This window comes from Dipteris shenzhenensis, chromosome 20 (genome assembly GCF_047967505.1).
Source record: "Dipteris shenzhenensis isolate YYH24624 ecotype China chromosome 20, Dip_SZ_1.0, whole genome shotgun sequence".
Taxonomy (NCBI): Eukaryota; Viridiplantae; Streptophyta; class Polypodiopsida; order Gleicheniales; family Dipteridaceae; genus Dipteris; species Dipteris shenzhenensis.
In genome coordinates this window covers 3,807,858-3,835,193 of record NC_141615.1, presented here as the reverse complement: position 1 = coordinate 3,835,193, position 27,336 = coordinate 3,807,858, and the positions used below count along the sequence as shown (strand labels likewise).

The following is a 27,336-nucleotide window of genomic DNA, read 5'->3' as shown; positions in this document are numbered from 1 at the left end:
AGAGATCCTCCCCGAGGAGGTGTTACTAATAAACATAGACGGTGGGGTCTTGAGGTAGAGGGTTGATATTGCACTGTAGATAGATTGGCCATTTGCCCCTAGGGCTTGCCCATGCTTTGCGAGCTGCCGGTCCCCTTGCGAGTAGGATGGGAGGGGGAATAGGACATGTCCTCCCCGAAGTAGTTGCAAGCCACAACCTCCTCAGTCTAGTTGCCCCATCAAAGGGGTGTGGACCGGAGTGAAAGGCAAGAGACTCGGCAAGAGAGCAGCAAAGAATCACAAACAATGGGCTTGTTGTGGGCGATAGGCGAGGATAGATCCTAGACAGATTCCTCCTCATAAGAAGATCAGTTAGATGAGACCAGACTTGAGCATTGGGCCTCCCTTGAAAGGGAGGAGTTCTTCGATCTTCCTCAGAGGTGCAGCCATAGATTAGTGCTCAGGATCCTCTTATATAGGTTTAGACAACCACAAGGGTTAATCCTCCTCTTGTCTCTTCCTGCCTACCCCCTCTACCTGATGCCTTGCTTTCTCTCACTCTCTGCTCTCACCCTCTCAGTCAGCCCTCTCTGCCTTCCTCATATTCAACAACCCCCAACCTTTGGTTGTCATAACCCACGTAACTCGCCCTCCTTCCACGCCTCATTCTCCACCTCTTGCATCTCTTTCCCTAGTGCTTCCTTTGCAGCTGCGAGTTCCCTCACCATAGCCCCCTCCTCTGTCACCCATGCATCTCTTTCCTTGGTGCTTCCTTTGCAACTGCAAACTCCCTCGCGATAGCTGCTCCCCCCTGGTGGCCCCCTCTCCTACCTCTTCTCTTGCGTAAGCCCAACCCTAATTTTAGCAAGCTCTCCCTTTATGGGATCTCGGCATGATCTTCGTCTCCTTAGATTTTTGGCCCTTTGTTCTAGCTTCGAAGATAAAAACTCATTGCAAGACAGCCATTCCAACTACATAGAGATCCTAGAGGAGTATCGTCTAGCTGTGGACTTTGGATATTCTTGTTCTAGTTGCTCCCACTGATGTTGCACCTCACACAGTCCAGGACGCTAGTGCTTCAGCTGGCTGCAGCTCCTCCCCCTGACTCAGTGGTAGCCCCTCCCCTTGACCAGGCACATGATGATAATTCGCCAGCTAGAGAGGCCCTCGCAGCTTTCCAGGATCATGGCATTTCAAAGCAGCTCTTTCCTTCAGGAAAGGGGCTATGTACAGTGTTGATCCGCTTGCCTTCGTAGGGATTCCTATGTCAGGTTTGGTTCACAGGGACTCTTTCGCAGCCCTGGCAGATTCCACAGTCTTCTCAGAGGACTTTGTGCCTTCTACTTTTGGTGACACAGTGGTTTGGGTCCCTGTTGACAGGGCATCTTCCTCATCAGGTGGACAAGTACTTACTCCAGTGGATTTTCCGCCACTTGGCTCCCTCCCTCGCTCGTTGAGCAGGAGGTCTTCCCCCATTGAGGGGTTTATTTCTGCCACTAGGTCAGTTCCATGCTCCATCCTCCCGTCGATGGGCATTGTTAGTTGGTACAGGGCCTTGGTGGCATCCCTCATCGCCGCCAAAAACAGCTGATCCAGAATCAGCTTAATCTAGGTGTTGCTGGTGGCTTCATTGATGTCTTATTCATTCAGGAGCACAAACTGGATGCCAGAGATTGTGCAAGCCAAGTAAATTACTTTCAGGTCACACATTTTGGTCACCTGCTTTGGGCACTAGGGGAGGTACTTGCGTCTAAGTTTTGGACTGTTTTTCCCCTTGGTGGTTGGACACAGAGTTTTCCTTCCCCCTAGAGCTCAGTGAATTCTTCTTTTGGTTGGGGGACATAAAGTTGGATTCCTCAATCTCTACCCCCCAATAACAGAGGGGATCGTGTCCTATTTCGGAAGGAGTTGCTCTCCTTGGCCCCCATAGCAGATTCTTGGGTCATCGGAAGGGACTTCAACATGGTGGAGTTACCCTTAAATAAAAAAAGAGGGAAGAGAGAGCGGCATCCACCCTTTAGAGAGGGCAGCTTGAGATGCCTTCCTTTTTAGTTTTAATGGCAAAGATGCTTGGTTTAATTATGCCTTTCACACTCAGTCGCAGTCACTCCTGTTTTCTTGGTCAAACAAGAGCCCGTAGATGCTTATCCATGCACAAATTGACCAGTTTTATGTTGATGGTTGGGTCTTGGATAGAGGAGGATCAGTATGCATTGCCCTTGGGGTTTCCACTTCAGGTCACTTTTCGGTGGTATTGATGGTTTCAGAGCTGCACTTGAGAGAACGATTTGTCAGTATTCGGATTCCTGATGGCCTTTATGCAGAGGAGGACCTCACAGAGGAAGCTCTGCAGATTTCGGTTTCTCACATGCAAATGGAGTGCCCTCCCTTTCATATATGGCAGCAGCCCTCTTCGATATCAGTGACTTTTACCATCTGGTTGCTGGTACCAGGAGACGTGAGATTCTTAAACGAGAGATTGGTGTTCTCCAACAGTTGGGGTCCTTACAGAGGGAAGAGCAGAAGAAGCACCATGATGCTTGGATTCGGGAGCGCCTTGCTGGAGCAAGGGCTCATTAACAGATTTTGTTGGATCAGAGAGCAGAGTATGCCTTTCATGCACGGGAGTCCAGATGAGAGTTAGAGTCAATAAGTATTTCTTCTCTACTCTCGAGTATGTTCACTTAGGCTAGGAGTGAAGACAGAGTGGACTGAGGGCATTCCATGTGAAACATGGATCTGCACTTTCTGTGATATTTAGGAGACTGAGATAGATGATCATTTTGCATTCAAATGCCATGTGTACCATGAGATCCGTGGACAGCATCACTGTCTTTTCAGCAGTGGTTTTGCACTCCCTAATCAGCGACGTGTGGCTGTTTTCTTCCTTGAGGCCCAGAGACAGAGAGATCTACACAAAGGTAGACTGTCAGAGCTTAGCCAGAGGATGATCATGGAATTTCTTTCTAGTGACACGAGCCAAGGGTGTAAACTACTCGGTGCTTTCTATCAATTCAGACAACGGATTTTGCAGAGGCGTTTGAATGAGATGATTGCGAGTTGCCAAACACATATACTTGAACTTAAGAGTTTGCAATTGAGCTGGAATTAAGACTTATATAGCTTAAACACAAAGTGACATCATTGGAAAATGCAATATGATTGAGGGGCCGAGACGGGGCCTCCTCCTTATCCAGGCTCACTTTATTCTTGAAAATGGAGATACAAGACCAAGGTGCAATGCACCTTCCAAACTGATGAACTTGGTGAAAACCTAGGACCTAGATACAAGACTCAAGAGCATATGTGCAAGGTAGACAACAAAAAGGAGGACTTCAAGCTCAGGTTTCAACTCTTGGCTTGCCCAATCCGAAAGGAAGAAGCCTGCAACAATCACCACTTACATCCAACATTAGAGACAAGCACTAGTTTCTAGAAAGATAGTAGAAACAACATGAAATAGTGCTGTAAATGAGATAAACTTGACAATACAGGCTCCCTTCGTGACTTGACCCTTTTGTAGATGAAGTCCTTGATGCCTCTGAAGCTACCTTGGGTGAGGAGAGTGTGGAAATGGGGCTGGAATGAGAACAGCTTAGAAAAACAGCCTGTAGGCTAGAGACAAAAAGATTTTATGGAGTGATAGCTGTAGAGAGAGAGTGCCAATGCTGATCCCAAGGGAGGGGATGTAAGAGAGGAGCTGCTGCTGTTCCAGAGGTACACAGAAAGGCAGATTTCTGCAAGGGAAATGGGCTGGAACAGTAGAGAGAGAAATTCTGCAGTAGAGAGAGAAAGACTACAGCAGGAGAGAGAAAGGGGCTGTGGCTGCTCCAGGCTAGGAGAAGGAGAGAGGATGCTGCTGCTGTTCCAGAAGAGCTGAGAGGGGGCAGATTTCTAGAGAGGAGGGGCTGGAACTGTAGAGAGAGAATGTGCTGTTGTAGAGAGAGAAAGTGCTGCTGAGGTGAGAGAATGGCCTGGGGAGAAGCTGGTTGCACCCAAGGAGCTGGAGAGGTTCTGCTGCATCATCCAAAAGGAGGGAGAAGAAAAGTGACGAATTTTTCATGTGAGGAATGAAGGGGAGAGGCCTTCTTTTATAGGCTCAGCCCCCCCCCCCCCCCCCGGCCTAGAGTGGAAGGTGGACACTTGTCCCAGATTTTTGGTGGGCTGCAGTCCCAAAGAGGACAGCCCACAACCTGCCCCAAATCTACCAGATTTGGGGCCAAACACTTGGCCTGCATGCCCTGCCACTTGCCATGCATGCTGCCACATGTGTGGGACAGGTGGACTGACCTGCCAGCTCAGATTCCATGTGGCAGTCTGCCACGTGTCACTCCCAAAAAACCCTAAAATTTCAAAGTTGTCAGAATTCAATTCTGATCGCACCCACGGGTTCCTAACAGCTTAGACTATCTATTGACGTACTCTAAGGTCATAATTGAGCCATACTGAGCTCATTTGTTTGTCGTCTTATCTTGTATCTCCATTACTCTTGGCATGCTGCCAGGCCCACACCCAAAGCTCAAGGAACATTCTCTTGAATGGTTCCTAGGTCGGTATGCAATCTGTGCATTTGATTGGTCCCATGTTTGGGTACTCAGGTGGGGTGTGGTTTCCAGATGTCCCTCTCAAAGAGAGGCCATCACTCTTGTGGGTCACTAATGCCCATAACCCCAAGCAAGGGGTTCCACCCTCAAATGCTAGACCTAGTCCCCATTGTCCGTAACTGAACAGTAGGAAAACATTTCATTTCTTAATAAGCATACTATTGAAAAACAAAAAGAAATAGTACCAAGCAAGTGGATACATGTTGAAGCAGGATGACAAAGGGCAACAAGGGACCAGATGTAGCAAAGACCAGAAGAGTACATGACTTGACAGACTCAACCTCAGGTGGACATCACTTGAGGTCTGTAGATATGTCGTCTCTATTTGACGTGGAGAGTTAGACCACGGGAGTGACATTCGCATATGTCAAACGATGAGCTTCCTCCCGGAGGCCAGAAAGGAGGGGAGAGGGAGGCTAACAATCAACAACAATGATCCATCTCACTGATTTTCTTTCTAGACGATGGCCTCACCTGATTGAGAGCGAGTGCCAGACGAGATCATCTTGTCTATCCTAAGTCAACCAATGGAGTAAGTCCCATAGACAGAATATATGGCTCTAGTCACCCGGATCTATAGCTGATTTGGCAGTGACAACTAGTGGCATCCCATTTTTTCCCTTTACATTTTGGCTTCTCTCTCTTGTAGTGGTAGTACGCTGTATACATTTATTTTCTTCTTTTGGACACCATCCTTGGTGTATGGGTGACTATTTTCAGTGGCCCCATCCCTTAGCTTTAATTGCGTCGAGTTCTTTTCAGTCTCATAAGCCCTTCGGTCTTTCATAGATGTTAATGAATTTTCTTTCTTTCTTTCCTCACTTCCACTTAGCCTCCCCGCTAAGCCACAAGTCAACATCTGGAGCCTTCTACTACCCCATCACTAACCCTTGGCTAACCTTTTGCTAACACCCCCCCCCCACCTCGACCCCCGGCTAATCCCCCACTTAGCCCTTGTGCAACTCCCCATCCCCTCTTTCGCTCCACTCCTTTCTCCCTCACAGCTCCAACCCCCTTAGTCCTTCACAATCCCCTCTTTTGGTCCCCCACCCAAGGTGGGTCGAGCCTCCAACTCAACCATGGGGTTAGCCTTAGCTAGAGGGTGCAATCAGAATGATGGCCAATATGTAGTAGATAGGCTCGTTGAAATCAAAAGAAGCAAGCAAGAGTCGATGCAATCATGGAGTCAAGTTGAGTCAGTTTTGGTATGTTCTAGTGAGTCCTAGTGTGAGTTTTAGAGTACTAGGTGTCTAGGAGTGCCACGTGTCATATTGGGAGTTATCTCATATACATTTGGTACTCTGTGTGTATGTGTGTGCGCCTATCGTATAAAGGCATTGTACTTCCACTTGTCAAAACAATCAAGCTTTAAGCCTCTTTGGTTATGTAAGGACATTCCTTTGGTTGTTCATTTCTTTCTAGCATTTCATTTCCTTTTGCTTTCTATTTCCCTTTCATTATGTTTGCTATCTAGCCTAGCCTAGCATGTCTCCTATCTAGTTCCATCATGTGGTATCAGAGCTTCCTTTCCTACCTTTCCCTTCTCCATGCTCACTGTAGAGGATGAGGGAAGCCCGCAAATGGAAGCCATCCTCTCCTCCAGTTTGAGCTCCCTTCCATTCCCTCCTTTCTCCCCATCTCTTTCTTCTTAGAGAGATTCTCTTTACCTTAGCCTCTCCATGGAGCTGTTGGAGCTGATCTACATTGACGTGTGGGTGCTGACCACGATTACTTCTGCTGCTCATGCTGCCTGCCAGCTACAGCCCTTGCCAGCAGCCTCGAAATTCTCGCCATTTGTGCCACCTAATGCCCTTGAAATATGTGCCAGCTGCTGCTTCTAATTCTGCCTCATTTTCCCTGCACTTCTGCCTGCTAGTGCTGGCCATTCTCAGCCTGTTTCTGCCCTGCCATTTGCCCTTGAAATGTGCACCATCTGATGCCGTCTACTGCTGCAGCTCCTGCTCTCGAAATCCGCTCCAGCATACTGCTAATTACACTTCATATTTCATCCCTTTTCCTGCTCCTAAAGTGCTGAAACAGCCCGATACATTCCTCGTATAACTGAAGATTGAAGTTGCCATTTTCCGAGGTACACAGTGGGTTCTCTCTCTTCAACCTCATTGCTGGTGGAGAAGTTCAAGGGGGAAGGATTCCCTACTTGGCAAACTAAGGTGCAGTTGCTCCTCATGAAAGGAAATGTATGGGATGTTATTGAGGCTGACGCTCCCACATTTGATCCTCGACAACTCAAGACATGGAAGCAATACAACTCAAAAGCTATTTCTATTATCGGACTTTGCCTCAATGATACTTTGATTCATCACATCGACTTCAAATCAACGGCCAATGTGATATGGGTGCATCTCGAGAATCTTTTTGGTAACAAAATCACAAACTCCAAGGCTTTCTTGAAGTTGCAATTTTATAAATTGAAAATGGAGGATAGTGATATCTTGAGTGCACATTTAGCAAAAATGCAATCTCTTGTTCAACAACTTTCCAACCTGTAGTGTTCCCTGGACGACGAGGACAAAATGGTTGTCCTCATGAAGAGTATGGAAAGAGTCACTCGTTTTGAGCACACTCTTGAAATACTTAGGCTTGCCACAACGACCTTTGATGATATGGTGACTCTTCTTCTCGAAAAAGATCATCAGAACAAAGAATCTCCGATCTCTTTTTCAGATACTACAAAGGCTCTTGCCTCCACCAGCAAATGGAAACCCAGGCCAACACATGGAAAGACAAAGCCATTCAAGTCTCTCAAGTGCACCTTTTGTAACAAGCTTGGTCATATGGAGGACAGATGCTACCAGAAGCTTACCAAACAACAGACTAAGGACCATGCCAGTTGGGTCGCAGCCGCCAGTAGTGACGATGCAGATGACGACCCTCCGACACAAGATCATGCTCTCACTGCTCTCTCTCTCTCTCTCAAGAGGACGATGGAGATGATGATACATTTATTTTCTAAGCATGTTGTATTTGGGTATTCTGCCTTGGGGATGTTTTCAAAAAATGAATGCAATAAATCATGTGTGTTATGTTAATAAAGGTTCTCTGCCTTGGATAGTCCTCCTAAAATGATGTATGGGTTTTCTATGGTGTGTGGCTCCATGTCCCTCATTAGTCCGTGTATTTGACTTCCATTCCCTCCTTTCTCCCCATCTCTTTCTTCTTAGAGAGCTTCTCTTTACCTTAGCCTCTCCATGGAGCTGTTGGAGCTGATCTACATTGACGTGTGGGTGCTGACCACGATTACTTCCGCTGCTCATGCTGCCTGCCAGCTACAGCCCTCCCCAGCAGCCTCGAAATTCTCGCCATTTGTGCCACCTAATGCCCTTGAAATATGTGCCAGCTGCTGCTTCTAATTCTGCCTCATTTTCCCTGCACTTCTGCCTGCTAGTGCTGGCCATTCTCAGTCTGTTTCTGCCCTGCCATTGGCCCTCAAAATGTGCACCATCTGATGCCGTCTACTGCTGCAGCTCCTGCTCTCGAAATCCGCTCCAGCATACTGCTAATTACACTTCATATTTCATCCCTTTTCCCGCTCCTAAAGTGCTGAAACAGCCCGATACATTCCTCGTATAACTGAAGACTGAAGTTGCCATTTTCCGAGGTACACAGTGAGTTCTCTCTCTTCAACCTCATTGCTGGTGGAGAAGTTCAAGGGGGAAGGATTCCCTACTTGGCAAACTAAGGTGCAGTTGCTCCTCATGAAAGGAAATGTATGGGATGTTACTGAGGCTGACGCTCCCACATTTGATCCTCGACAACTCAAGACATGGAAGCAATACAAACTCAAAAGCTATTTCCATTATCGGACTTTGCCTCAATGATACTTTGATTCATCACATTGACTTCAAATCAACGGCCAATGTGATACGTGGGAGCCATGTATTGGCTTTGATAGGTCTATTTATCAGGCCTGGCATGTGAGTTCCAGGATGTTGGTGCATTGGTTTCCTAGACCTCTGAGTTGGTCATAGATCCATGCATGATGAGCCTTTGAGCCATACTAGTTGAGCCTCTGAGTCTATACCATGCTCACTAGCCTCTAAGCCATGCTCACTTGCCTCTGAGTTAGCATGGGAGCCATGCCTAGCTCTAGACCATCATTGCACAGTTCGATGACCGTCATTGTCATGTTCTTGGTTCCATTCCAGTAGTCACTCACCTTGCCTCCATGGGGGGGTGTTAAGAAATGGAGTCAAGCTGAGTCAGTTTTGGTATGTTCTATTGAGTCCTAGTGTGAGTTTTATAGTGCTAGGTCTCTAGGACTACCATGTGTCCTATTGGGAGTTATCCCATATACATTTGGTACTAAGTATGTGTGTGCCTATCCTATAAAGGCATTGTACTTTCACTTGTCAAAACAATCAAGCCTCAAGCCTCTTTGGTTAATTAAGTACTTTCCTTTGGTTGTTCATTTCTTTCTAGCATTTCATTTTCTTTTTCTTTCCATTTCCATTTCATATCTAGCCTCGCACAGTGGTGTTTTGGAGAGGCGAAAGACGCAGACCGCGAAAAGTGAAGCAGAAGAGGGCGGCAGATTGCGAACAGTGGATGGCAATAAGACGTAAAGGTAGGAAGAGAAGGGGTAGGGAAAGATATAAGGGAAGGCTTCTTGTTTTATAGGCATGTAGAGGCTAGTCAAGCCCGGGTTACAAGAGAGTCGGGGGAGATGAGGCGGTGTGGAGCCCGAGGCTCTAGAAGTGCGACAAACGGTGTGGAGCCTGAGGCTCTAGAAGTGTGACAGACAGCGTGGGGTCCGAAACGAGGTAGGGTGAGAAGTATAGATCGTTGATCGAGGAGTGGATGGAAGCGAATATCGAGGTATGAAAAAGGAGTGGTGTGCGTGGGGAGTAAGGGGATTTGGTTAAAAAGAGGGGGTGAATATAAATACAAAAGAACAAGGGGAAAAGGTAGCATGCCTCCTATCTAGCTCCATCAGTAATGCAGACTTACAAGACCTCTTCTCCTACCCTCCCAACTAGTTTCTACATTCATGGATCTTGTTCACAGTGAAGTGCAAACCATCAATAAGGAAATGATTGTGGAGGTGGATACAAAGGCCAATACAATTGACATCTAGGCTAAGATCAAGGAGCGTGAATCCAAATGCATCAATGCATTGAAGAATAAGAGCCTTCTTGAAGGCTAGTTAATGATGGGGATACATACAAGGAGACGCTAGCACATATCAAAGCAACCACCGCTAGTATTGAATGGATGGGACAGCCCCTTTTTGACTCAGGAGGACATGCCATCATTACACTTAGCACACGAGATATATGAATCAAGCAACGCAAGTCACAAGCTGAAAGGTACAAAGGTATGGATAGCCAAAGAACTCACATGAGCTCAACTGCACCAAAAGGCAATGGAATTAGATCAAGGTCAAGGCTGCTAGGAAGGATGGAAAATTAGCAGTTTATCATGGAGGCATGGCCCTCATCAAGGAATTCAAATCCAAACCAAAAGACTAAATTTTAAACAGATGTATGCCGCTATTATCTTCATCTTCAGACTACAATGTAGGTATCTTATATTAATCAGAGTCACTTTATGCACTCTTTGGGAGCGGCCTTGTTCCCTCTCCAAACAGATGTATTAGCTAGGTTTTTTGCTGTCCCATAAATATGTTGGTCTCCCCTGGACATCAATAGACTTTCTTTTTTTCATTCTGTGTACTCTAACATCCTTCTCGAGCCACTGCAACTCATCTTTAGAAATAGACACAGTCTCGTGGCTGGTATGGTGGTGTTGGCATCTCTTGCTAGCACTTGTAAACCTCATGGGGGAGTTCGTCTTCCTAAGGTTCCATGACGGTGGAAGTACCACGCCACATGGTGAAGCCACATTCAAGATTGACATCGTCTTCTAAAGCTCACCTTTCAAGACTCATGGGGTGCACCTCTGGAGAATTCCCTGGCGGTTCGCAGCTGGCAATGCGCATCTACTCGCTGGTTGTGTGGCATGGCTGGTTGGGATTAGCCCAGAGGAATATTTTTCATTTTACGCTTTTTGATTCTATGTTTTCAAAAGTCATGAAACTTGAAGAGATATGCAATGGAGAATCAAGTAGACAAAGAAACACAAGCTTTCGTGATATGGGGCTCATTCCCCCAGGGAGCTTCGTGACACTTGCACAGAAAAATCATGAGCTCAGCTCAAACACTCACTCACACCCACCAACACACAAGGGCTTCAGGTTGAAGACTTCAATTCTCTCTTTGAGCATGAAATTTTACTTCGCTTGCAGGAACTAGCATGCTCTAACCACATGCTGTCATAAGTGTCTTTGAGTGCAATAATCAGGCTTCCGTTAATTTAGTTTATTGTTTTCTTGTCTGTAAGGTTTCAAGGCTGTACATGTTGGCTTCAAATAGCTGGAAGTATGTAACATCTCTACTCATCCAAGACAAAGTGGCTTCCTGGTTCACATCACCTTCATGCTCTCTGACATGATGAAGCTTTCTGCCAACACAGTTTGAAAGACTTTGGAGGCCACCTCAGCTTGAGGGCGGACATACTGAGGTTATGCTAGGATGGACAAGCTGCTAGATAGCCATGGTCTGTAGAGTTACTGACTAGGATAGCACATGTGGATGCTATCTATGCATAGCTTTGTAGAAGATAGATTAGCTCCTGAAGAAGCATGGGCATGTCACCTTGAATGGTAGGAGGTGTTGATGCCTCAAATATCCCAAATGCCATGGTGGTGGCTTTCTTCAGGAAAGTCCCCATCAACCCGTGTGGAAGTTTTATCTTCATTCAATCTCTCTTGCATATCAGTGAAGCCTTCAAAATGTTTCTTCTTTGTCTCCTGTATGGCACCTGCAATCTCTTTCTTTTTGTTCACATCTTTCTTCACTCTGCTGGTCTTCTCATTTATGAATTTTGGGAGCTCATGGGTGTCTCTTCCATAGTAACCACAAAATCCCTTTGGATTGGGTGTGCCATCTGGTGAGAATTGGCAAAGAGAAGCACGCGATATGCTAGGGAAAACAAGTGTTTGCTCTCTTTATCTAGTATTTTTGTTTACGAAACAATGCAGCTTCATTGAGGTACACCTAAATCATAAAGGGTTCTTTTTGCTCTATACTTTTTTCTCTTCTCGCTTTGTCATGTGCCAATGATACCCTATTGTTATGAAGCTTGGGGTGCATATCTGAAAGGAATTAAATTGCTGTAAGCCAGTGAAGGGAACCAGTTTATTCTGTTAGTTGAGACTCCCATGGAACCTGTTGGTTTATTGTCTGTATAGGAACAGCCGGTTGAGTGATTAAAATACAAAAAATTTGCATCAGAAATCAATGTCTCATGTCTATAGGGAATGCACCATTGTAATATCTCTTGGAATTTGATAATAGTGTTGGAATTTCATAAGAGTGTTGGCAGCAAGGTTTCAATGATTCACTCCAGAATCTGTCTTTGAAGCTAAATGTTTCACCAGTTGACATTGATAACTTAGGTCATATTTGAAGAGGTTAAAGCTTGATTTTGTGGGAAACAGTGGTCTGGTTGCATTTGAGAGTTTCACCTTGGTTTTATGTAACAAATATTAGTTAGTCACCTTCCTAATTACTTCTTCCCTGGCAAATATTCAGGCCAAAGGTGGTAATCTAAATGCCATGTGTCTACTTTGGCCTTCAGGGTCGACCAAGTACTAAGGGGTATCATAGTGATTACAATCAAGCTGACATTGAAGAAATAAATACCATCAATACTTAAACATACGTTTGGAACTTCCCAAGCCAAATCCATAGAGATGATATTGACACATGTTCCACCATCAATATGACACCTTAAATGGCAGCATTCTTTATCTTCACCAATATAACACCTTCTAAGCCAAATCCATAGAGATGATATTGACACATGTTCCACCATCAATATAAAACCTTAAATGGCAGCATTCTTTATCTTCACCAATATAACTAATACCTTATCATCCACTAGAGGGGCCTTGATGATAGGTATGGTAGCAAGGCTGTCTACCGTATTTCTTGGGGCAAAGTTGCTCCTTGAAGAACTCTCACAATAAGGGCCTAAATTTGGGGTCCTAAATTAGGGCAATCTCAGGCTTATGGTAACCACAGTGATTAGGGCACCTTGGTTAGCATAAGCAAACCTTGATTAGGGCAACTTGGTTAACATAAAAGGGCTACTTCTTATATAAAATGAGAATCTTGGTTTTAGGCGGTATAGTTATCTTATTTGGCAGTATTTTGTCTTTTAAATCTTTATTTTTTCTTTTTTTTTGGGGGGGGGAAGGGGGGCAGGGATTGGTGTAATTAAAGAGAGTTGGTTGCATCAATACAGGTACCAGTTCAGCTCTTCCAGTGGAGATTTTGCAGATGTCATCACCATCAGTATCAAAACCCCAGCAGCCACCACCACTGCTGTTGACACAGCCGGCAATACCACCTCGGTCCCCTCTACCAATTCATTCACAGCCGCTGCCACTGTCACCACAAACACAGCTACCTATACCACGCCCACCTCCTTTACCATCTCATTCATTGCCACCATTTGGAAGTGGGAGCAAGGCAGGAAGTTTGAATGCTGCTTTACCATTGTCTTCAGAACAAACTTATAGTACTCCATCTTTACCTCTTGTAGGTGAGCACATCATAACATCTGCAATCCAGTGGTCTATTGTTCAGAGTTATTGTCGAAGAAACGTCTTTGAGCTGTTACTGTCCAAAATAAACATGTAAACAAGATGTGACTTTAGCCATGTGTACCTGAGGCAACTCAAGTAAGCTGTGAATTATTACAGACTCTGCAAGAGCAGCTCTCCTATTGTCAATTCGTGATCCCAACATTACCTTGAGAAAGGTTAGTACAAAATGTCAAAACAGAGATTTGGATTTGTTGCTTATAGGGTTTTGTGTGACACTCTGCAGTTTTTGCCTAATAGAGAATATGTCATTTCGATCCAGATAGGTCAGTCTGATGAACAAAGAGGGAATTTGCAGCCTTTACAAGATGCGACAGATTGTACATGTGAGGCTGGTTCATCCAGGGAGAGAAAGGTAGTTCTTGGCATGCAGAAAGTTTCTTCAAAACCAAAAGTGGTACAGTTTCCAAGTAAGGCCACAACAGTTAGTTTTATGACACAATACTGACATTCCCCTTCTACAGCCTGTAAATCTTCTTGCGGAAATGGCAACAACCCTTAAAATGAGGCGTCTCTCCATGCAAGGTGCTGCACACGATAAAGAACAGGTTTCCATCAATCCTTTATTCTTCTGAAACAGAAAATCTCTCTCTCTCTCTCTCTCTCTCTCTCTGTCCCCCTCCCCCCGGTGCTATCCTCTCACACCCTCCCACCCTATTTCAGGGCCTCTCCACCAAGGCTTCATAGGCCTGCACGGGGGGCCTCCCCTAGCTGGGACAAGCCTGCACGGGAGGCTGTGTGTGCATCTGGGGGCCTCTTCAAGGCCTCCCCCAAGCTGCACCTGCACCTCCACCCTCTAGAGGCCTCTTCAAGGCCTGCCCTAACTGCTGCAACTGCTCAGAGCCCACCCGGGGCCACTTGCCTCCCCATTGGCTGTTGCAATCTGCCCTGAGCCCACCCTGTAGCTGCTCCACTGATCACGCTTGCATTTCAACCTGCCAAGCAACCTCACAAGCCTGCAAGAGGCCTTGCAGCTGTCACGGACTGTTCCCCCGCTTGCTCCAGGCCCAAGAAGGCACCAAGAAGACACCAGCAGACCCAAGAAACTTCCATGCCTTCCTCTCTGTGCGCCATTTGCTGCTGTGGACCATTCCAGGCTGCAAACAACACACAATATGTGAGGTACAGACAAACAAGCAGGTTTCAAGTATGACATGCTCTTGGAGAACAATCAAATTGTCAAACTGTGAGAAAAAGAGCAGAACTGAGGGAGGCCCCCCCGCCATAGCCTATTATTCCTCTCTGTTGGTGCACCATTGCCCTTGCCCTGAACACGCATTGGGAGCATTGGTCGTCACCGCTGCCTGGGCGGTTTCTTGACTGGCTGCTCCGCTTTCTTGCACGTAAGTTGCAGCTCATGCTCCAGCGCTTGGGATTGGGTACCCGTCTGGCTTGGTCCTCAGCTCATGTCTTGTCATGAAGAGTGGCTCGAAGGTGGCGTATTCACTGGCTGGTGTTCGCAGTAGTTTGGAGGCTTCACGGCATTCGCGCAGGCCGGGTACTTGGTTGGAAGGTTTTCTGCAGCTAATGGGGTCACGATCTGCTGCTAATGGGGTCTCTCGGAGCAGATCGTGACCCTGATGGCTCCCTTGAGAAGGTGGTTCAGTCCGATTGAAGGCCTCAAGGCTCTCATTTCGCCTAGGCCTGGAGTTTTTGGAAGCCTTCGAAGCTTACTTTCAGCCCGCATCAAGAGGAGCCCTTCTGTTGTCAAACTGTGAGAAAAAAGAGCAGAACTGAGGGAGGCCCCCCCCCGCCATAGCCTATTATTCCTCTCCGTTGGTGCACCATTGCCCTTGCCCTGAGCATTGGTCGTCACCGCTGCCTGGGCGGTTTCTTGACTGGCTGCTCCGCTTTCTTGCACGTTAGTTGCAGCTCATGCTCCAGCGCTTGGGAGTGGGTACCCATCTGGCTTGGTCCTCAGCTCATGTCTTGTCATGAAGAGTTGCTCGAAGGTGGCGTATTCACTGGCTGGTGTTCGCAGTAGTTTGGAGGCTTCACGGCATTCGCGCAGGCCGGGTACTTGGTTGGAAGGTTTTCTGCAGCTAATGGGGTCACGATCTGCTGCTAATGGGGTCTCTCGGAGCAGATCGTGACCCTGATGGCTCCCTTGAGAAGGTGGTTCAGTCCGATTGAAGGCCTCAAGGCTCTCAGTTCGCCTAGGCCTGGAGTTTTTGGAAGCCTTCGAAGCTTCCTTTCAGCCCGCATCAAGAGGAGCCCTTCTGTTGTCACATGAGTGTCAGTTTGTAGCTCAGCGTCAAGGAAATATTTGTCAAAGGTGGTTTTGTATGGTGGCCTAACCACAAGGCTATGCCAAAGTTTAGTGTGCTCACGCTTTGTTCGAGGTCTTAGTAGCCTCTTTTGGAGAGCTTTTGGGCCGTGGTCTCAGTTGCTGCAGGCCCTTCAGCTCTTGCTCCTCTTGGCGGGCTTTTTGAAGGACCAAGAAGCCTCAAGAGCATCTGTTAGCTGGTCCGTGTCTAGCCAGCAGATCTTGGGACCATTACTGGGGTTGGACGGATCTTTTTTGGCCCTTTGGAGAAGGGACCGTAGGCTTTTTTACCACTCTTTGTTTTCAGCTTCCGGAGGCATCTCTTTCTTCTCTTTTTCGCTTGTCCTTCTAGTGTTTGGAGCAGCTGAACCATGGCTGGCCTTTTTGTTTTTCTTCTTTCCACCCCCCTCCCCTTTTTGCAGTATCGGGCAGTTCTTTGTTTTGTTTTGGAGGAAAATGGTCTTGGTGGTGACCTTTGGTCTGGCTAGAGGAACTCACATGGCAGCACCCTCGAATCCCACAACCGTTATGGTTCTCCTTTCTCTGGCAGGCAGCAAGCAGCAGGTGAAGCAGGCAGTTCAAGCAATTCAGGACAAGACAATGGTGGGTAGAATAGTCAGCCTCATGCCCACAAGGAGACTGGTGAGAGATTGGATTTAGGCGATGCTTGGTAGTGGGCACTAGATGGGGACCACATATAGGAGGTAACTATCTACGAGGGAGGTGTACTCCTCCAACTGAATTCCCCCACCATCACCTTTACACTTGTTGAGCACAGCCCCATTCTCCTTGGCCCCCACTAGGTTTATCTTTTCCCCTGGTACCACGGTTTCACGGTGGAGGACATGGACTCAACCCACTATGTCTCTTGCTTCCCAGTGACACCCTAATTCCCGAGGCTCCTGCGAGAGTATAGAGCCATCCTTCCATCGGACGGGCTTTGGTATTGTGCAAGAGTCTCCCACAGAGACAATAGCTTTTGTTGTGGAAGATGATGGTGTCCCCCACCTTTTGGACGGGATTCTCCTCGAGACCTTGGAAGGGGAATGAGTGGAGAACCCAGAGTTCCTTTTGGACGTGATTCTCCTCGAGTGATACGATCTATCTCTAATTCTCTCTTGGATTTCGTTAATCACGGGCAAGGAAAAATCACAGGCGATGGCATCACGTATATCCTCCCAGCCACGCTCATGGATAGCATGCACACAAAGATACGTAACTTTTAATTCCTCATGCCTATCCACAAGCCCACAACTCCCTAGATGGTTCCCTCTACCACATGTCATCATTTTAGAACTTTTACTTGGTACACCATTTACCCCTCTCTTGGGGCACAATTTAAAACATTTGCCCCTTGGCATTATTACACATTTAGGTGCACCTAGGCCTTAGCACTCAGAACCACCTAGTCGATGCCAATACACCCTCACCTAGGACCTTGGCAGTTACTTCCCTTGACCATTATATTTACGCACATAAACTATTACAGAAGTCGGTCCTCTAAGGGAAAATGCCCACCGATCTTTCCGAGGTCATTCTATCTCGGCTAGAGCATAACATTCCTTCCCTCTTCAAGCATCAGCGTCCTCGATGATGAAATCTGGGAACACTCTATGTAACTGGTATACGGATTCCCAGGTAGCTTCCGATAGAGGTAGACCATGCCATGCAACCAACACCGTGGGTATCTTCCGACTGCGCACTTGCATTGTTCCTTGGTCCAGGATTCTTGTTGGCTTGCATCTTGCATTATCCTCTATCTCCTGAAACAAAACCACACCTTCGATTAGTGAGTCACCAGTATGCAAAAATTTCATTAAACAAGAAACATGAAACGATGGATGCACCTTACACCCCGGTGGTAATTCTAATTTATAGGCTACCTTGCCTATTCTTTTTGGAATTAACCAGGGCCCACAATATTGAGGTGATAACTTAGCACACTCTCCTGCAGTCAAAGACTTAGAGTGCGAAGGAACTCTGAGAAAAACTTTTTCTCCTTCCTTAAATTCTCTACTGGATCGGTTTTCATCCGCATACGCCTTAGCTCTATCCATAGCTTGGTGGATGTTAGCTCTCGCAAGCGCTAGCATCTCCCGCATCTGAACCACAAAGTTCACGGCACTAGGCACTTTCTGAGGTATTCCAACTATAGTTGGATTCGCTGGTCTATAACCATAGTTGAGTTCAAACGGACTGAACCCTGTAGAGGAATGTTTTCTATCATTGTAGGCAAACTCCAACAATGGCAACCACTTGTCCCATGTATGTTGCCTCAATGACACATATGCTCTAAGCATATCCTCTAAAATTTGGTTGATTCTTTCTGTCTGACCATCCGTTTCTGGATGATCCCCACTACTCATTCCCAACTCAGTCCTTAGTGTCTCAAATACCGCAGTCCAAAAATGACTGGTAAATTTGACATCTCTATCTGACACTATGGATCTGGGTAATCCATGCAGACGAAATATATGTCTAATAAACAAATCCGCCACTTGCGGGGCACTAACTGACTCTCTAGTTGGAATGAAGTGAGCCATCTTGGTAAGATGATTAACCACCACAAGGATAGAATCATATCCACCTCGTGTCGTAGGCAGCCCTACAATAAAGTCCATGGAAATGCTCTCCCACTTACTTAGTGGTATCTCCAAGGGCTGTAAAAGGTCGGGTGGCTTCACCCGCTCTGCCTTACTTACCTGACACGAAAAACAACGTGTCACATATTCATGAATATGCTTTTTCATCTTTGGCCAAAAGAAATCTCATTTCACGAGATCATATGTCTTCTCGACTCCTAGATGTCCCGCACATGGGCTATCATGGCACTGTCGAATGACTCTCTACTCTCCACAGCTTGTTGGTCGACACGCCTTCCAAGAGCCACCTGCACATGTGGATTTTCAACCCTTATGGAGCTGCTCCTTACCGTTTTTAGGGTTTGCAAGCTGCTGTAGCAAAGACAACTACCCATGGGGCATTGGCTGCACATTTTCATCACTTTTGGAGGCATTTTCGAGTTGTTTTGGTGCTGCTGCAGTGTAACTGTCTACATAAGAGGTGATTTCGGGTGTTTTCCGCATCCGCTCCAGCATTTCAAAACCCTAAATCACGTTGAAGCTTTCCAGCAATTTTCGTGGTATTTCTGGTCTTTCTGCATGTCCAAGTCCATCGATTTTCAGCATGAAGGCTTGCAACAGCATCCCGGTGCTCTTTGAATAGCCGGCTGAGCATTCTGGTGGCCTGCTTCTTCATTGCGGAATACCTAGATAGTTGCTTCATACGTTTAAAGCTATTTCTTACCATTGGGGCCCCTCCAGCTGCCCTCTTCATGATTTCGGAGCTGCTCCAGCATCTTGAGCACTCATCTTGCCCACAAGTGCTCTTCTATTGGTTCCTTTTCGCAATTCAGGGTATCTACTTGCTGTTATTGGACTTGGGCTCACTCAGTTATACCTTTCCAAGAGTGTATTTTGCATTTTCAATTAGGGTTTGCATTTTGCGGAGGGCATCCATCAGTAGCTGGACACATTTATTTACACATTTCCCAAGCTATTGAGTCATTTCAGAGCCCTAGACAAGCTTCTTTATTGGCTGGTTATCTATTTCAGCTTGCTGCCTTTGCTACCTCAGTTTGACACTATGGAGCCTCGTCCTCGTGGTGAAGACTCATCAGCACCACTTTCAGCTAGGGATGAGCAGTATGACAAAGCAATGGCGCTTATTGGTGTGAGGTTGGTCAATAAATTACTTCATCAACTTGTCCTCACTACTTCAGCCAAGAGAACCTGGACAAGCTCAAGAATATTTATGCTACATCTACTAGCCATGAGCAGGAAACTTCATCTGCTATGTTGCATGATCTATTCCTCTCTAAGGAGGTAGATGATGCCTAGCTCTGTGTGTTAGTGTTAAGTCAATAAAGGTTCTCAGCCTTAAGTTGTCCCTCTAAATTGAATGTATTTGAAGTCAATAAGCGGTACTCTGCCCTGGGTTGTTCCCCCAAAATGCATGTATTGTTTTTTACTTTGGTTTTGATGGTATTGACCACCCAGTTCAGAGTAAGGGGGGAGTGACAAGTGATGGTCTACCCTGGCCGGTCGCAAGCTGATTGAGAAGTCGCTATCACACAGGAGGTGTGGGATAGTTGGACTTGCTCTTTGCAGTATTGCGGTGGAGGGGGGATCGGTCTACTCTTTGCATTTTAGGTCTCAGACTCTTTGCTCTGAAGGGGGGTGTTGGAGATATCATAGCCAAAGAGTGTGTTGATGTGATGTATTGGTGTGTAGTACTAGGAGATCTAGTACTAGTTCATGTGTGAGTCATATGTGAGTGCCACGTGTCACTATGGGACTTATCCCATATGCACTTGGTGCAAGTATGTGAGCGTGTAGCCTATATAAAGGCTTGTACTTCACTTATCTCATTGATGATGATTAATGAATGAAAGCCTTCATGGTTTCTGCATTTGTGTATCACTTTTTCACTTTCTAACCTATCTCTCTCTCTCTCTCTCACCATGTTTCTAACACACGCACAATGTGGAGGCTGACAAGAGCACGCATGATACAAGTCCAGCCCATCACTGCTCTACTCAGAGGAGACAGTCCGAGCCAAGGTGTCACTTTTGATATGCAGATATGAGACATTTTTGTGTCCTATCGGAGAGCCACCATGGCGCCCGGATATGCATTTGGAGCACTAGCTTTGCATTTCTGAGTTTTGAGATTACTAGCTTAGTTTGGGCCTTAGCGAGCTGTTTGCTTCAGCCCACAATGGCCTGTATGAGTTGCCTTCTTGATTCTACTTTGTCTCCCCCAAGGCCTTCCACTACTTCATACTTAATACTTCTGTTGGAAACGGGAAGGAGACCGATTGAATTTCATGCATTGATCAGAGTTATGCAATACCTAATAGAGGTGCAGCAAATGCAACCTGATAGGCTGCCTCATAAAGCATGGAATGCCAGCACAAAGCTTCAAAAGAACTACAAAAGTAAGGTCATGTGCACAGGATGGGTAACCGACATAAGAAAATGGTTCAGCAGATGGAAAGTGGAAGCATATTTGACCATGCCGCCTAAAAAGGTCAACATGCAAGAGTTTCAACTGTCTTTACTGAGCACTTTGCAGAATTACTGGTTGACAAGTGAAAAGAGGGTAAAGCTGGAATATTACCAAGACAACATAAATCCCACATGTTGGTCTACATACATGTCCATAGAGACTCATGCTCAGTCTTATATTAGCACACCTATCCCCCTTCTATATCGCAGAAACATCGCCAGGTTCCGTACCAGATCTCATACATTTGCCGTTGAGCAGGGAGCTTGGATACACCAGCCCAGGCATGCTAGAGTCTGTACCCTTTGTGACATGCAGACAATTGAGACTGAGGCACATGTAGCTGTACAGTGCCCCCGATATGCACATATCAGGGAGGACTACCAGCAGATACTGGGGGACTCCGCTCAATTGACATCAGTTCTCTTCACTGCCTCTCCGGCAGCATTGGGATCTTTTGTCACTCGTCTTTTTACCTGTCGTCAGGAACTCATAGACTCCTGACCCCTCTCCTTGAAGAGACTCTTTTTACATTGTATCGAGACGGGTCCCATGGGTCATTTTTGGCCCCCCGAGGACGCTAATAAATTCTACTTCTACTTCTCTCTCTCTGTCTCTCTGAATCTGTCAAAATCACTCTCCAAGACAAAGTGCTAGGATTGAACTACAGCAAATCAAGGACATGAAAGGGACCTTGGAAGGAGCTTGTAAAGCCATGGAAGAGTTCAAAGCAGAGAATGTCAGCCTCAGAAAAGACAGTGCAGCCATGCAAGCCACGATGCAAGGGAAACACGCTGAACATAAACAGCATATCAGCAAAGGGGAAGCAAAGATGTTGGAATGGAAAGATATGGTCAGAAAAGGTATAGCAACCCCTAAAAAGGAGATCAAGAGGATGAGGCGAGACAGGAAATCATTAAATGTGCTGGTTAGAGGCTTACCAGTAGAAGACACACCTATGGCAGAGGCCACAACCCTGTTCACCAAAATGGGAGTCAACCTCACTTGTGAGGCAGCCTGGAGGGTAGGCAAGGCTGATGCACCGCCAAGGCCATTGGTGGTGAGATTCCGGACAAAAGGGGACAGTTGTACTCTTATGAGCATGAGGGCCACATTGAAAGGAACCAAGGCTTTCTTGGATGATGATCTAACCCTCCTGCAACAAGAAGATCGGAGGGAAGGAATGGCAAAAGTGATGGCAGCACGGCAGGAAGGGAAATGGGCTGCATACAGAATTGGCAAGGTGATCATTCAAGAGAGGATTGAAAGAGCAGAAAGGGAGTAGAGAGGAGAGGGTGAATTATGACGGTGTCGGGGCTTGGAGACAATAGTACAAAACAAGCTACAAATGGATGTGGAATTGGAATGGCACCCTCTGGTCTGACCCCGAGGGGTTCTCAGAAACATACACTAACAGAGATGTGATTTTTTACATGGAGACCCACGAGAGCCCAAAGAGGGGACTGCCCACAGTGACAAAGTACACGTGGGAGTCACCCCACAGGAAGGAGATGCAGAGGGATAGTGGTATACGAGGCTCTGGAGAGGTGGCAGTGCTTTTTGGGTCACACTTGAGACTCTGTATATCTGTGATGCTGAAGGAGGAGCATGCACGCCACATGTGGATATGAGTTCAGCCACCTGACACATGTCTGATAGTCATTGCAGTATGCTACTTTCCCCCTATCACATCATCATATGCACACGAGGCCACCGCAGAGGGTCATGACTCATAGCCCATATGAGACGATATTTGAGGATATCTCGGAGTTCTTCAAGCAAGGGTAGATCCTCCTCTTGACTTAAATGCACGTATAGGGGACATGCAAGTGGGCCTATTTGACTTTGAGGCCGATCCCCTTAGAGTACAAGAGATAGATCCGAGAGGTTGGTAGGCTATTAAAGGATGCACCACACATTACGAGGTATGGTTGACACCTACTGGATATGGGAGCAGTTCATGATCTGATTATCTCATATGGCCATTATCAGGAGGTCTCACTTGCATCTTGCATGGAGGAGGGTCGAGCATAGTGGATTATTTGTTCCCATCTTTTGTGTCACATGTGCATGATCTCCCTCCCCCCCCACTAGGCGCTGAGATCAATCCTATCTGCCTTTCAGTGTCTCAACTTCCATGCCAACTATAGGACGGGATCCACTAGCCCATACTCGGGTCCATGCGCACTTCGATCATGCCCTTGATGCAGTATACATGTCCCGCGAGTTACCAGCCTACCTTGGAGATGATGCAGACATTGCCCATGCCTCAAACATTCTAATTTCAGCGGTTTAGGATGCTGCAGTCAAGTCTTTTCCCACAACACGATCTAACCACGCTCTACAGCTGGGAAGCTCCCCCAAAACCCATGGTTCGATGATGAGTGTTGAGAGATGAGATCCCACCTCATCTGTGAGTAGGCTCTAGGGCACCTTACCAAGACCAAGGTACATCAGATATCACATCGGTTGACTTGCCAAAAGAGACGAGCGTTCCTCTCACATAGGCTGGATGAGATGGTCAGATCCTTTCGAGGAGGAGACCCCACTTTTGGATGGGGTCTCCTCTGTGAAGGACCCATCACGGGACCTGGCGTCTGGCACACATATGCGACCTCGCTCTACGATGTCCCGATACAGGCACAACCGGATTTTTCTTCCTGACCTAAACTCACCACATCCACTATTGATAAGGTAGATTTGGAAGTATTTGCATGCCTGAGATATGGAAATATAAATGCAGAACCATACACCTTTAAAATCTAGGGAGACGACACCACAACCGCAGTTTTGTACAAGGGATGGCAGAACACTGTGTAACCTTGATAGCACAATATGAAGTAATAGTTGTTTGTAGAATATGATTAAAATTTTTTGGCTATCATGCATTATGTTTTAGGGTGGAATTCTAGGCATAACCTACATGTAAATGATTATACTTTATGATACTGTGTTAAATACTAAATGTTAGGTGTTTCTTTTGAGGGTGCTCTTTTGCAGTTTGTCATGAAACATGAATGTACTCCGTGGCATAAACAAGGAACAATCTACATTATACATGAATGTCTTTGATTATATTATCGCATGACCCTTTCATAGTCATACATCATGATGAGTCTAGAAGAACTTGATGTACATGCATAGTTATGCATCGAGGCACTGTAGTTTATGACATAAGGGCTTGTCATTGTGGCATGCATAGTCCTTCTTCATCAGCTGCTACAGTAATGGGATGGACAAAATGTGCAGGCTGCACTACGCCGGTTCCACAACTGAAAAGGTTTGGACCACGAGGGATTGAGGATGGAGACTAGAGTACTTTGTACAATCGTAGCACAAATGTTTAACCATGCGGTATGCCATGGCTTTCTACTTGCTTGGAGCACCACCACTATTGTACCGATACACAAAACAAGGGACCCCATGGACACAAGGACAATCGCACACTCATGATAGGCCACACACTGGACAAGATTTATGGATCAGTGCAAGAGAGAGCACCTTGTATAGAAAGGCACATGGACAATGTGCACTGGGACGTGCGCAGAGGCACGTCCCAGTGCGAGAGAGATTAGCTCGTACACAAAGGCACATAGACGCTAGGCACTGGGACATGCTAGTTTTCGACGGCAACATTCCACCCTTGACCACATCTTCACCCTACGGGCAGTCATTGAGGAGATGAGATCGAGATCCCTAAAAGTCTATGCCTACTTCGTAGACTTTCAAAAGGCAATCGAATGCAGGCCGCATGATTCGGAGACTCCAAAAGATGAAGATACTAGGACTCATGATCTGGGGGTAGCAAGCCTATTTGAGTCAGTCAGAGGGAGATTATGCACCCCTAGAGGTCTGCCAGACTGGATTGAGAGCATGATTGAAGTAAAGCAAGGGTGCCCTCTATCTCTGATGCTCTTCGGGCTATACATTGATGAGATCACGACTTTCATTGATCGCCTGGAAGGGGAGGGATCCTTGCTCATGGATCTGATGATAAAATATTGCTATACGCAGGCAATATAGTCCTCATTTCTTCTTCCGTAGTAGGCCTACAGCGACACCTAGAGACCCTAGAGGTGTTTTGCAAGGATAAATGGTCAATCTCGGCAAGACTAAGGTTATGATCTTCAACACTTCACGAGCAGTGCTTCACCGACATAGCTTTTACATATCGAGAAGAGCTAGTGGAGATTGTACAGTCATACACCTGTATTGGGACAGTCTTTGCAGGACCAAGTCTTCAAGATGACACACACAACCAGGGTGCGTCTCACATGAGGGACAGGGGGCTCTAGCTCGCCTAAAGAGACAGTGCTTCCAGGCACACTTCCAAGACCCCTCGAAGAAGGATGGCCTTTTGATATGCTGGTGAGACCAACAGTCATGTATGCAACACCCTTCTGGGGGGCAGACCTCCCAGTAGCCGTGCGGCGAAGATTTGAGAGATTGCAGGTGACTATGGGATCCAAGATGATTCGGAGTAAGCACTCAGTCCCTCATCAGATCATACAGGTAGAGTTCTCTATGACACCACTACAGATTGATGCCATCTTTGAGACAGTGACATACCTACACAGAGTATGGGCCTTGCCTAGTTGTAGACTACTGAGATTGGCATTAGAGTCATCCATACAATTGGGTAAGAGTGGGGTCAGCACAACCTGGTATGCATGCATTCCCAAATGGTTTTGCAGTCAAGGTATTCAAATGGATCGTCTCCCCCCTTTTCAATACAGCTTAGATGCCCCAACCCTTACCAGATCTCATGAGATGAGAGCAACGGTATCATACAATTAGACCTATTCTAGCTCTACATATCACGTACTTTGGAAGGGGACGGGAGTTCCCCACCAAGATCCAGTTCTACCACTTTCACTTTTTGAGAGTATTAGAGGATGGACTGATCACCAGGCTCCAAAATTTCTTTAGGACGGATCCGGGTGTCATGTCACGAGCTGAGGATTAGATAGGGAAGGTCATGTGCACATCGAGAGAGCAACGGATTTGCAAGCTATGCACATTAGCAACAATGGAAATAGAGGAGAACTTTTTGTGCATGTGCCCTGCCTATTACAAAATTCTAGGATGATACCACCCTTCTTTCAGGAGGGACACGGTTTCGGGCCACTCTTCCGGCCAATCCATTTTCATGACCAGGTCTGTGTGGGCCTCCTTTTGATGAAGATGCGGCAACAAAGAGAGACCCACTACAACATATCAAATTCAATAGGAGGTGACAGTGCCACAGGGGGCTGATGGCGCACAGAGGCATGCCACCGACTTCTATGCCTTAGAGTCAGCCCAAATACACAGTTGGATAGAGGATGAGGAGATAGATGACATGAGGGTAGCATGGATCAGCGGGAAGAGACGGCACAGTGCGACACAGAGAATGACTAGAGTGCACATGGTAGAGGTCCAGCCCACTGCCCTACTAAGAGGAGACCGCTCGACCTGAGATGTCACCCTTGATATTGCTCATCGGATACAGAAATCACGGAGAATATGCCCCTTGCCACAACGGGCGATAGCTCGACAGCTAGAGATTCATGACATCTTCTCGCATTTCATCGGAGAGCTACCATGGCTCCTGGATATATTTTTGGAGCATTAGCACTACCTGCTTGAGTCTCAGTTTTGAGATTATTAGCTTAGCTAAGCATTCAGCAAGGGCCTTAGCGAGCCCTTTGCTTCAGCCTACAATAGCTTGTACGAGCTATTCTATTGATTGTACTCTTGTCTGATAGGCCCGTGAGGCCTCTTGAAGAAGTTAATACAACTTTCTTTCTTTCGTTCTCTCTCTTGCGCCTCCCCCCCTAGTTCTTTCTCCTGGATTTATGTATGTTTGGCTCTGTTGGGATGGAATGTAGGTACTGGATTGCTTGGACCTTTCTTCAACCATTATGAGTTTGAGACTGAGCATTGGCATCATTAACAAATGTTATCCCTCAGTTGCACATAGTGTATTTGCACATGCCTTGGATCCTTGGCACATCAAACTCTTGTTGCTTCAAGTTTGGATGATATAACTTTCTGTTTGTGCTTTGCTTTGATTCAGTGACTTAAAATAGTCAGTCTTGTGTGATGTGCTATGTAGCGATGGTCCTTATGATACATATGTGTATGGCTGATAGGACATGTTTGAACTCGGTCTTTCTTTGTATGTACCAAATGTTATTTTATTTTTCTTGAAATAGCCTTGTATTAAGTATGAAACAAATAGCCAAACTGGATAAGATCCAAGACGGTCGGAACTGCCACATCATGCGGGTGATGGTCTTAGAAAAGAATGGACAACCTCTTCACTTTTGGAGAAAGATCATCCTCATGACCGAAGCAGACCTAGAAGTTCCCTGTATTCATGATAAAAAATCCATCAAGGTGTATACAATATCTATCCAAATATTGGCCATGGCATGAGCTGGGAAAACTTGGGTGACATCAATAGCTTGTGTGCATCTAGATCTCCAAATGAACCTACCAAAAGTTCGGCTATCCTAGTCTAGATGATCCTGGCATGTGTGCACTCTTAGAGGCAATGCTGAATAGACTCATGAGTTGATAAGCACCACCGACAAGATGGATCAGCTCCAAAAACACTCTACTGATTTATTGCAATCCCTCAGTAAGCCAGATGAAGAGAGTGACTTCTGTATCCCTGAGGGATTCCCAGAGCCACCGGACGATAGAAGCTGAGTCGCCCTGGCCCCTCAACGTCCTGGAAATGCCTGC

General features: G+C 46.4%; 1 protein-coding gene across 4 annotated transcripts in view; it reads left to right on the top strand.

Annotated features, from left to right (window-relative positions):
* LOC147889145 (uncharacterized) overlaps nt 1–27,336 on the top strand; it is a 187,051-nt gene that overhangs the window by 123,401 nt on the left and 36,314 nt on the right. For all 4 annotated transcript variants that reach the window (XM_087391349.1, XM_087391347.1, XM_087391346.1 and 1 more), the window contains 4 exons: nt 12,912–13,211; nt 13,372–13,430; nt 13,535–13,627; nt 13,737–13,820. In XM_087391349.1, the coding sequence (XP_087247475.1) occupies nt 12,912–13,211; nt 13,372–13,430; nt 13,535–13,627; nt 13,737–13,820 (536 nt within the window). The remainder of the gene's footprint in view (nt 1–12,911; nt 13,212–13,371; nt 13,431–13,534; nt 13,628–13,736; nt 13,821–27,336) is intronic.